Below are 12,395 nucleotides of genomic sequence, written 5' to 3'. Positions count from 1 at the left end.
CATTGAACCACATGATTTATCATATGTTTTTCTTCTGCGTTTCTGCTCCCACAGTTCTTTCTCTGGGTGTGGATAGTATTTGTTTTCAAGTTCCTCAGGATTGTCCTGGGTATTTGAGTGTGCCACAGTGTATCAGTTTCTGTGTACAACTGAACCCATATCTTTTGACTAAATTACAGTGCTCTTCCCTTTCTTAAGGACACTCCCCTTAAGTAAGACTGGATCTCTTTCTGTTGCCCAGATTCCAGTCCAATGAGAATGCAGGAACTATTCTCATTGGGCTGAATCTATTCCAGTTGGAGTGCTTCCAGTCTAGCACTAGACACTTCCAGTGTCTGCCACATAATAGGTGTTTAATAGATGTTTATTGAATTGATCTCTGCTCTTTTTTCAGACCTGGACAGATTATCATCCCCTTTTCACTTGGTTTGGTAAGCAACTAGGTTTGCTTGGTAAGCAACTTGGTTTGCTTAGTGCTGATATCTGGCCCAACTCCCAACCTCAAGAAATCTACCAGCCTCAACTGTAAATGGAATTATAAATTTGACCTAGTCTTCTGATTTGCCTTTTTTATGCCCTTTGAGGCATGGGCCAGAGTCCCTGTAAAGGCCACTCATTTCACCAGGAATGGATCTTATTACATTTCCTTTCCCTGCTAATTGAATGTAAATTGAATGTAAAAACTATCAGAAAGTTCCGATCATGTCACTCCTCTGCTGGATAAAGTTTAATGGCTTTTTGTTGCCTCCTACTATAACTTCTAAAAGAAGTTCACCATTTCCCACACAGTCCTCCTTGTTCTTTGCATTGAAATATTTGTGTTTGTTGATTATTAATCTCACAATAAAAAAGAAAACTTGAAAAAAAGATTAAACTGCAGACCATGTATTGGAATCCAAGGTTTCCTACCACACACACTCTTCAAACATTCTTAAAGGTATCTGAGGCATAGGCAAAAAACATTTATAAACAAGGTCATTTTTTGACTCTCTAGAACTCAGCTATCCAGAGATCCCACCTATTTCAGATAAAGCCCAGAATTATAAAGTAGAAAACTTCTCAAAAGCCATAGTAGGTGTCACAAAAATTTATGCACCAAATCATTTACTCTAAGCTCATTTAGGTTTTTTTTTTATGCAATCCCTTTTTGTTGTGATTTATATTGTCACCTGTTTCTTTGTTTAAAACCCTTACTTTCTGTCTTAGCAACAACGCTAAGACCAAAGAGCAGGGTTTAGGCAGACAGGGTTAAGTGACCTGCTATGGATCTGAAGTCAGATTTGAGCATAGGTCCTCCTGACTCCATTATGGGCACTCTATCCATTTTCCTTGCTCATTTATTTTTTTACTTAAAATTTTTATTTCCAAACTCTTCCTACCTTCAGCCTCTTCCCCAACCATTAAGAAGGTATGAATTATGTATGTGAAGTCACGTAAAACATTTTCACATTAGCCTTTAAAAAACATTTTTTTTCATTTTATATGCAATTCTTATCTATTATAAACAGACCAGAATAGTGGAAAGAATAATAGACTCATATAATTTAGATCTGATGCCTAGTTTCTAACTTGGGCAAATCACTTAACCGGTCCCAAGTCTCATTTTCCTCATCTCTAAAGTATAGATAATTACCTACTTTGCTGATGTATTATGTTTTGTAAACCATAAATTGCTCTTTCATAATCTGTTTTTATTATTACATGTAGTAATAATAGTAGTCTAATAAGAGAATAACCCTATAGTCAATTAAAAGGAATAAAGCTGAATTAGGGAGAGGAACTATCATTGACATGTATTGAAAGCAACAAGAAGTGAGAGATTGAGAACAGCAGAGTAGGACATAGAAACTAAAAAACAGAAAATATTTTAAAAGCTCAGTTGTTAAGAACCATTTAGTATATTATCAAATAACCTGTATACATTTCAGTTTGACCTGGGTCCTCTACTGTCCCCACAGTAATCTGTAACATTTTCCAAGGGAGTATCTTAACTCAGTTTAATCCCTTGATATCTTTAGACTTGTGTTGCTTCTAGTATGGACCTCCATTTTGTATACATGGAATAGGCCAGCTGCTTGTTCCTGTCTTTATTTCCTTTACTGTCAGTTCTACTACTTGCCACATTTTGAGAACTGATGTTAGCTTCAAAATGTGGTAGCTCTATTGTCATTGTTTTAGAAATCTTGATAGATCTTTCCCAATTTTCCTGTTTGTTGTCATTCTTTTAGTTACATCCTTAAATGCTCTTGGCATGGTATGGCTTGTCGGAGCTCTGGTAATGCTAGCCTTAAATTTGTTTTTCCCCTTACTACTTCTTTCTCTGTCATGAGGGAATACTTCTTATAATGTTCTACCATATCCTCCTCCAGAAGATTTTTTAAAACAGTATGGTCTGCACTATTTTTCGACTCTCTAGAACTCGGCGATCCAGAGATCTCACCTATTTCGGATAAAGCCCAGAATTAGAAAGCATGTAGAAAGCTGGTCCACGATACATCTGACTATGGCCTAAGTCAGCTTAAAATGTAAATTGGGAGCTATTTGACGAACAAAAATACTATAAAATGTAGATCATGTTAATGTGTGGTTTTCTAAATCCGAATGTAACTTCTTTTTTCTACTTGAGTTTGACACCATTCTTCTAAATGACTGTATAAGAATGCTTAAAAAGTCAGGGATCTACAGTGTGGGTACTCTCCACTGATGCAAATTATAATTCCTTTCCAATTTACAGCTTCAGCATTGCTTTGTCTAAATTTCATCATCCTGTGGCCAAATTGATAATGAGATTCTATGCTTAGCTATTCTAGACCTCAGGTGACTGGTATCCACCAAACTTCAACTCAGCCCTTCTGACATGGTGCTTTATTAGTATGACCTCCAAAAATATCTCTTGCAGCTAACCCCTTCTTTATTCACCTAGCTACTACCTTAGTCCAGGCCCTTATCACCTTCTAGTCTAGTTCAGTGGTTGCCTACTTGATCTCCCCACTTTACAGTTCATCCTTGTACACAGCTGCCAAAATGATTTCTCTAAGTGCAAACCTGATCTTATCACTTCCTTTCTCAAGGAACTCTAGTGATTTTCTGTTGCCTCTGGGATAAACTATAGACTCTTGATGGTATTCAAAGTTCTTAACAATGTGGTCACATCTTTCCAGCTTTATGACATTTATTATTCTCTTTCCTGAACTGATTTTCTCTCTGTTCTCCTGTTCTGTGCCTTTATCCTGACTGCCTTATCCTTGGAATGTGCTTCCCTATCTCAGTCACATACCTCAACCTACCCTTTTATTTCATCAAAACACAGCTCAAGTGCTACCTTCTACCTGAAGCCTTTCCTGATCCAGGTGCCCCAATCCCCAGTTGCTAGCATCCTCATTCCATAATTGTTTTATTTATTTTTACATATACTTATATATGTTCAAGTGATAATCTGCAGTGGAATATAAGTCTCTTGTATTTGTATCCCCAGTGCCTCCTCACACGGTAGGTATTTAAAATTATGTGGGTCCCTGCTATCAAATAAAAATACATTATGTAGAGGATTTATGAGGCTTTTGAGGCTCAAAGAGGTCAGCTCAGAGTGATTTGCCCATAGCTACACATCTAGTAACTATAGGAATTGGTGATTGGGTTTTGAGTCAGAACTCCCCAAGTATTCTTTCTATCCACCTTGCCTCTGTGATATGTTCTTATTCTGATTTCGATTTCTTTGGAAAAAAATTGATTTGTTCACTTTACTTTAGATCCGGTTTTATCCAGCATAACTATTTCAGTGTTCAAGAATCTTAGATTCCTTTATCTATTTAATGAATTATCGAAGGGAAACAATTTAAATTATATAACTTTGGAAAACTTATGTGGAAATTTTTTATTACATGAAATCAGTTTAAAACATTTTTTTAAAAAAAGAACAACAAAAAACCCGCCAACCCCAAAATAAATAAATGTAGGGATTTGGGGGGGGGATGTTGGGGGTAGGTTGTCAGTCTGGAAAAGAGGGGAAGGGAGGAGAGAGGGAAGGGCTGGCGGGCCTAGGCAAGCCAGTCAGCTGCTGTAGTTCTGGAATTCAGGAGAGTTGCAGCTCCGAGGCTCATAGCGAGTCAGCTCAATAGTCTCAGTGCTGGTCAGGGGTGAACTTAACTAGAACCCACTTGCCTGTAGAACTCAACCTCAGACAAGGTGATAAGGCATCTTTGTCCCAGAGGCATCTTTGAGATGGATGTGATTTTCCAGAATGTCACTTTCAGCATTTTTTTTGGCAGTCTGACTTTCTTGCCTTCCTGCCAGGTGTTCAGATCTCCACTAAGTGTATCCTCGGTCAGTGAGCAAGATGCGTGTAGAGCAGGACTTCAACCAGTCAGCAAGTGGAAAGCGTATGGCTTGGAAGGCTATCCAGGTAAGTTCATCCTACTCTAGATGAGGTGAAGTCAATGACATCATTTAATGAAAGAGGCAGATAGACATCATGATAACACTCAGCCTAAAATTCTGCCTCTGATTTCTTTGATGGATATTGGGCCCATGATTTCATTAATACAGAGATCTCCCAGAGGGACTTCCATGCCAATGCAACACCTTCTCAGAAAAGAAAAAACTGTCTTAAAGATTTATCTAGAGCACTGAGAGATGAAGTGAATTGCCCAACAAATGGCCAGTATGTGTCAGAGGCTAATTTAGGCCTTCCTGACTCTAAGGCCAGCACTATCCATCCTACCACACTGTCTCTTTAGAACAGAGAAGGGATTGTTTCATTCTTTTTGTCACCTAAACTACCAGTACCTAGCACAGAGTAGACATTTAATAAGTATTGTTAGGGGCAGCTAAGTGGCTCAGTGGTTAGAGAGCCAGGCCTGGAGACAGCAAGTCCTGGGTTCAAATGTGGCCTCAGACACTTTCTAGCTGTGTGTCTTGGCATGTCATTTAACCTTGATTGCCTAGCCCTTACCACTCTTCTGCCTTGGACTTGATAGTAGTGATTCTGAGATAGAAGGTAAGGGTTAAAAAAAAATACTTGTTGATTGATCAAAGTATAGATTAGAAGTTAGCTGGCTTCTGGCTCACATGCCAAAGAATATTTGCCAGAAAAAAAGGCTACTATCTACAGTATGTTCCTTTATACTAAACACCTTGTCATCATTTCAAATTTCTGGGTGTTCTCCCTTATTCATCTCCATCTCTGACAGTAGAGACAATCCTGAAGATGTAATGCTATTCCTTACTTCCACCATACATTCTGCGTACTTCTTACCATCCTTTTTTTTTTATAACCCTTCAGAGTGGAATGGCAACTGAAAAAGTTGTTGACATATTAGATATAAAAATTTGAGCATAGAATTACAACCTCTGGAACCAGTAGTTGTCATGGACTGTGTAGATCCTTCCTTCCTTCCTTCCTATATTGCTTTTTAAAGAAAGGTGTGAATTATGAAAAGGAGTCAAAAGAGGAATCTTAGATTTTTATCTCAGATAACCCAGTCCAGTCTCACCCTGAAAAACAAGGCTCTGCCGGGCTGTGTTGACCTTTTGATGGGGTCCAGAATAAAAATATCTATTTGAGATTCTAATTTCTCTTAACAGCTTCCCACATAATTCCCCCTTTTCTTTAAATTAAAATGATTTATTACACAGGAAAACTTTGAATAATGAAGGAGTTATCAATTGGTTATAATCAGCTATAGCTGGATCTGATAGGATTTACAGATCAAACTGTTTATTTACATCTCTCTACATAGATATCCTTTTAAAAGCTAGTTATTCTTATATCTCTTTTAAAATGCAAGGACATGGCATAAATCTAGGGGTTTTTTGTTGTTGTTTTAGGGAGTTTGGGGTGAGATTTTTTTTGGTTTGTTTTATATAGCAACATAGACCTCCTTAATGAGATCCTTGGTTATTCAAGAGATTGATCTACTTTTCCCACTTGATAAATGATCAAAGCAGTTGAAAAAGCGGTTTTCTAAGAAAGAAATCCAAGCTATTAAAAATGTGAAAAAAAATTCTACAAATCATAAATAGTTAGAGAAATACAAACTAAAGTAGCTCTGAAATTCCACTCTTTTTTTTTTTTTAAAACCCTTACCTTCCATATTAGAATCACTACAGTATATTGGTTCTAAGGCAGAAGAGCAGTAAGGGCAAGGCAATGGGGGTTAAGTGACTTGTCTTGGTTACACAGCTAGGAAGTATCTGAGGCTAGATTTGAACCTAGGACCTCCTATCTCTAGACCTGGCTCTCAATCTACTGAGCCACTCTGCTGTCCCCACAAGGTTCCACTCTTGCACCTTTCAGATTGACAGAGTTGATAAAAATGAAAAATGACAGGCATTGGAGGGGCTGCATTGGAAAAAACAGTGCACTTTTTGATAGAGCTATGAATTGGTGCAGCAATTCTGGAATGCAATTTGTAACTTTGTCTTGAAAGTTGTTAAATTGCTTATACCTTATGACCTAATAGTACTACTAACTAGGTCTCTAGATTAAAGAGATTAAAGAAAGAGTAAAAGATCACACATGTACAAAAATACATATAACGGTTCTTTTTATAGTGGTAAAGAATTGGAAACCAAAGGGGTGCCCAACAATGGCAATATGGCTGAACTAATTATAGCATATGGATGTAATGGAATACGATTGTGCTATAAGACATAATGAAAGGTAAAGTTTTGGTGAAATCTGGGAAGACCTGTGTGAACTGATACAGAATGAAGTGAGCAGAACCAGGAGAACAATTGTTTCGGTATGCAGCTTTGAAAGATTTAAGAACTCTGATTAATGCAATGACCTTCCAGAGTACCAATGATAAAGCATGATGCTCACCTCCTGCCAAAGAGGCAATGGACTCAGGGTGGCACAATGAAATGTATTTTTTGGATGTGGCCAAAGCAAGAGATTTGTTTTTCTTGACTAAACACATTTGCTACAGGAATTTTGTTTTCCTTTTTGTAACTGAGAAAAAAGAGCTGAGGAGATTGAAGGGAGAAAAAATAAGATACAATAAAATTAAAACAAAAGAGATTGGCCTAATAAGCCATATGGAAAAACTAAATGAATAAAAAGTTTCTATTATATTATGAAATGCAGTGTAATTGTCATTTTGTTAGTTTAATCTATCATAAATTGTTTTGGGGATAGGCATTGAACCTGGAAAATTAATTAGTTCCAGAATTATTTTAGGAAGGGTAGTAGAGAAGGGAACAAGCATTTATTAAATTTCTACTGTGTGCCATATTCTCTGCTAAGCACATTACAAATGTTATCTCATTTGAAGATCCCTTCATATGGGGAAGGGAATGGGTTGGATTACATTTGAGAAATTCAATAGTGCTTTCCAGCCTGTTTTTTGGCTCAAAGACTCATTTTTTTTTTTTTTCAACACAAGTATTGTACCAAATATGTTATAATCTAAGAACTGTTAAGATTAAGATTCTCGAGACTATATCTTAATTTATAATTATTAATAAATTAAAAGTGGGTTAGAGAAAGAAAAGGTACCAGCCACATGTGGCCAGCTGTTCCCTACACAAATCTCTTTCTCCAGCCAGCTGTGCCAGCGTCTCAGCCAGACCTCAGGCATGCCAGGGCTTCCCTAGCCAGTACTAACCCCTGGCACTTTTCTAATAGCCTCCCTGAGCCAGCTGTGCAGTCACACTCAATGCAAGCCAATGTACTCACCTAGCTACCTTATATTTTTCTGTGATGTCACTTTTTCTGAGTCCTTCTGATTTGATGGCCTTGAGTTTGGAGCAGAGACTGGTCTTCCACATGCCAGGAGGAACGTGGAATGAGAGGCAAGTTTTGGCATCCTTACAGAGTGCACATGTACAACTCTTGTACAAATAAACCCTAGGCCTTGCTCTCAGTTCAATCAAAGGGTGTTGAATTGCAACATCAAAAGAATAGGGGTTCAGACTAATGTTAAATTCTCATAGAACATAACACCTGAAGGACAATGGAGAGATGTATAGTGGGCTTAGGTGGGCTATGGCATATTTCTAATGATGACCTAAGCTCAAAATTAAGAGAAATTATGGAAGCTATTATGATCAGAAATGGTGTGATCCTATAGAAAGAACAAGGGATAACAGATAGGTAGCCTGAGTACCAGATTGCTAGCCACTAAATATCACAAGATGTAGAAGAAAGCCTCTGGCATCTTGGCTGGATCTTCCTTGAAGGGTCTGTGGCAGAATTTGTATGATAATTAGAGTGAAAAAGTCTGGTTGGATTATGATATGCACCAGTTAGAATACTCATGTTGAAAAGATCACAAATCCATTGAAGTCTTTCTTTAAAGGACCATATATGGGGCAGCGAGGTAACACAGTGGATAGAGAGCCAAGTTTGGAGTTGGGAGAACCTGGGTTCAAATCTAGCTTCAAGACACTTCCTAGCTGTGAGACCTTGTTTAAGTCATAACTCCCATTGCCTAGACCTTACCACTCTGCTGCATTGGAACCAGTACTTATATTGGTTCTAAGGCAGAAGGAAAGGGTTGTTTGGTTTTGTTTTTTTTTTAAAGAACTTGTATAAAGTATACAATGTGAAGAGATGGAGGAAATATCTAAAATGCTATGTCTTACATATGTATTATTATTTTCTATTTTTGATGCTAAGAATACTTTTGTTTTAGGGTAACTGAAGAAAAAATTCTTGAGCTGGCTTCTGTACATTGCACAAATACAATATTTCAGAATTGCCCTTTAATTTTTTATGCATACTCTTTATTTTAGGACTTGATGCTCTGCTTTTCTTTCTTTGCAGATTCTAACACTATTGCTCAGTACTAACAACTGCATTTTTATTTGCTACACCAGGTTGGCTTTTATACTCTTGGTGTTTCCTAGCATTCCATAAATGCTTGAAATTGTCCTTATAAAATTGCTTTTGTCTTCCTTCTTATAGCCAGCCCTTTTATGCTCACCAGATAGTTGCTTGTAGTTGATATAAGCAGCTGTTATATATGCATCATACATATTCCTTCCATCAGGCTGCTTATTTTATTCTTTATTTCTTTTATCAATAGATCATTAAACTGTGTGCTGCCTAGATAGGAGAATTTTCATTTCTATATTATTGGTGAAAATCTTGGGTTACGTGTGCTTTTCCTTGATACTGATACCCAACTTTGTTGGACATTTGGCTTATAGTCAGAGTGCTGTGCTGATTTCAGAGTAATCCATAATCTCTTTTATGTCATTTTGTGCAGATATTTTAAGATTAGTCATAAATATAAATAAGCTCCTGGATAAGTGTCATGAAAACTGTTGCTGTTAAAAGATATTTTAGGAGGTTTAGAAGCATAATGTTAAACCGTCTTCTAGGAATTTCAAGAGATATTATAAAACAGAGCCTGATATTGAATGGGAAGTTTAGCTAAATGTCCTCTCTAAAGGAATTGTATTTGTATCCTTTTGTAGGGATTTTAGATTCTGTTTTCAACAAATTAAGCCGACATTTATTATATCAACTATTTGCAAGGCACCATGCGAGGAACAAAAACAAAATAACCGTTGGCTCAAAGAACTGATAGTCTCTTTGGGATGAAGGGAGAAGGAGAGGGGCTACAACATAGATATCAAATAATTTCAAGAGTGAAAAATAACTATAAATGGAGGGATAGGAGAAAAGATTTGCTAAGAAAAGAGTACTTAAACTTTGAAGGAAGGCAAAGGATTTTGAGGGTCAGTGAGGACAGTACACCATAGATACCACAAAGACCTGTGTAAATGCACATATGCAAGAAATGTAGAGTCAAGTTCAGGAAATAGCTAGTTGCCCATTTTGGAACATGGAATACACATGAAAGAAGTCTGGAGAAGTACTTTAGAACCATATTACGGAGAGTCTTAAATGCAAAGTCGAAGAATTTATATTTTATCCCAAGGGCATTGGGGAACCCACGCATAAATGAACAAGGTAGTAATTTAGGAAGATTATTTTGGCAACTATGTGGAAAATGGAATAGCGATAAGAGAAATTAGAAGTAGGTGGGCCACTAAGAAGGCTATTAAATTAGTTTAGATGAAAAGAGATAAAAATTTGTACTTGCGAGGTGCCTGTATAAGTGGAGAGAAAGAAGTTAAGTGTGAAAGTTATTATAGAGTTAAAATTGACAAGAATTGACAACTGGCTGGATATATGACCTGAGGGAGGAGGAAAAATCAAGGATGTCTTCTTAAGTACAAACCTCGAGGGCAGCTAGGTGACTTAGTAGATCAAAAATCAGGCCCAGAGACAGGAGATCTTTGGTTCAAATCTGGTCTCATATACTTCGTAGCTGTGTGATCCTGGGCAAGTCGCCTAACCCCCATTGCCTAACCCTTACCACTCTTCTTCCTTGGAAACAGTATTGATTCTAGGACTGAAGGTAAGGGTTTAAACACACACACACACACACACACACACACACACACACACACACACACACGACAAATATGGCATTTTGATGGAGCTTAAGGTTAGAGATGATGATACATTTTATTTTTAACAATTTGAGTTTGAAATTCATATAGGACATTAAAAAAGGAAATTTAGGAGATTTTGATTTTATATTTCCTTATTTTTTTGCCTTTTGATTGCCAGGGAGGGTAAGTCAATAATTAGGTAAGATTTTGGAAAGAAGGTTCAGAAGCCTTTTATGCAATTAGAAAGTTTCATAAATCATAGAATAGACCAGAGAATCCAAACCATGACCTAGTCATCAACCAATGAGCACTGGGGAAATAAATGAGAAGAGTGAGTCTGAGTTACGAAGTTCTCTCCTCTTCTAGAATGAGGCACCCAGCCTAGAAAGAGTCATCAGCCAACCTAGGCTTGGAGAACTTTACTTAATAATTAGGTTAGATTACAAAACTCAGTTATCATTCTAATCTGCAAATAGGTCATTTCTTTTAAGCACACTTCTAATTAAGAAGGTTAAGAATCTTTGTGCTATATCAATATTCTGTGCCTAGGAGAAATGAGAAATGAGAAATTAAGAGATGCATATGCTAAAAAATACAAAATTATCCATCTGGTTATTGATACTTTCTTTGAAAGCAATGCATGGACAAAATGAAATAAAAATGAATATCTTAATTAATGTGTTATTTAATGTCCTGAAACACTTACTGCCCTTGAATAACCCAAAAAAATGAGAGCTAAAGAAATTCATTGTCATCAGAGCATAGTTTTCCACTCATAGGACATATGATGAATCAACTTAGTATAAAGAGCTGTAAAAAGGTTGTTTATGGAGGCTGTCAAGAGAAGAAAGAAACTGCCTAGACAAGCAAGCAGCTAACAATGGGATTTTCTTTACTTTCTCTTCTATTTGTACAGGATTTATTTTTATCCCAAACCCCTTCCTCCCGGGATATCAGCGTCACTGGGTGAAACAGTGCCTTAAGCTTTACTCCAGGAAACCCAATGTCTGTAACCTGGACAAGCATATGGTTCCAGAAGAGACCAGGGATCTGTGGGGTCAGAGCCAAGAGCTCCTGAGGTGAGGCTAATTGACACAGTAATTTGTAAGTACTCTCAGTTTCAGGCCTATGAGGGACTGCCTCCTTTGTTCCACACGTAACACTGCAGCAAAGGGGACCGATCTATTTAATTTCTCATCTGATACTTCCTGATTCTAAGCAATTACTCCAATATTGTTTTATTTCTTCAAAATGCATTTGGACAGGGGCCTTTGTTTCAGATATAATTTTGGGGAGAAGATCAACAGCAATATAAGAACAGCTCTTTGTCTAATGTAACTCTTACAGCTAGGCAGTAGTCTACTCACCCCTTTGGGAGACTGAGGCAACAAGCTAACTTTTTAACAATGTGTCAGATAAAGGATGCCTCTTTGCCCTCTTGCTTAGGCATTTTTCGGTCATTTTTGAGTCCTCATTAGATATAATTAAGGCAGTTTCCTAACTATGTGGCATGCTAATTGTAATAGGAGCAAAGAGAAGTTATTTTTTATAATGTGTAAGAAGCCTTTAAAAAGAGCAAAGAAGGACAGCTAGCTGACTCAGTGGATAGAGACCCAGTCCTGGAGACAGGGAGTCTTGGGTTCAAATTTGGCCTCATCCTACCAATGTGACCTTGGGCAAGGCACTTAACCTCACTTGCCTAGCCCTTACTATTTGTCTGCCTTGGAACTGATACTTAGTATCGATTTTAAGAGAGCCAGGCCTGGAGCTGGGAGCATCTAGGTTTAAATCTGGCCTCAGACACTTCCCAGCTGTGTGACCCTCTGCAAGTCACTCAACTCCCCATTGCCCAGCCCTTACCCTTCTGCCTTAGAACTCTTTCTAAGACAGAAAGTAAGTGTTATTTTAAAGGAAGGAAGGAAGGAAGGAAGGAAGGAAGGAAGGAAGGAAGGAAGGAAGGAAGGAAGGAAGGAAGGAGGGAAGGA

The 12,395-nt window shown here is 37.5% G+C and overlaps 1 protein-coding gene across 1 annotated transcript in view; it reads left to right on the top strand.

Moving 5' to 3' along the window:
* ALKBH1 (alkB homolog 1, histone H2A dioxygenase) overlaps nucleotides 1-12,395 on the top strand; it is a 35,503-nt gene that overhangs the window by 1,079 nt on the left and 22,029 nt on the right. The window contains exons 2-3 of the mRNA XM_044664964.1: nucleotides 4,294-4,402; nucleotides 11,327-11,489. Of these exons, the coding sequence (XP_044520899.1) occupies nucleotides 4,294-4,402; nucleotides 11,327-11,489 (272 nt within the window). The remainder of the gene's footprint in view (nucleotides 1-4,293; nucleotides 4,403-11,326; nucleotides 11,490-12,395) is intronic.

Source organism: Gracilinanus agilis, chromosome 2, assembly GCF_016433145.1.
Source record: "Gracilinanus agilis isolate LMUSP501 chromosome 2, AgileGrace, whole genome shotgun sequence".
NCBI classification, from domain to species: Eukaryota; Metazoa; Chordata; class Mammalia; order Didelphimorphia; family Didelphidae; genus Gracilinanus; species Gracilinanus agilis.
The sequence above is the reverse complement of the archived record's forward strand: the minus strand, read 5'-3'. Positions and strand labels throughout refer to the sequence as shown.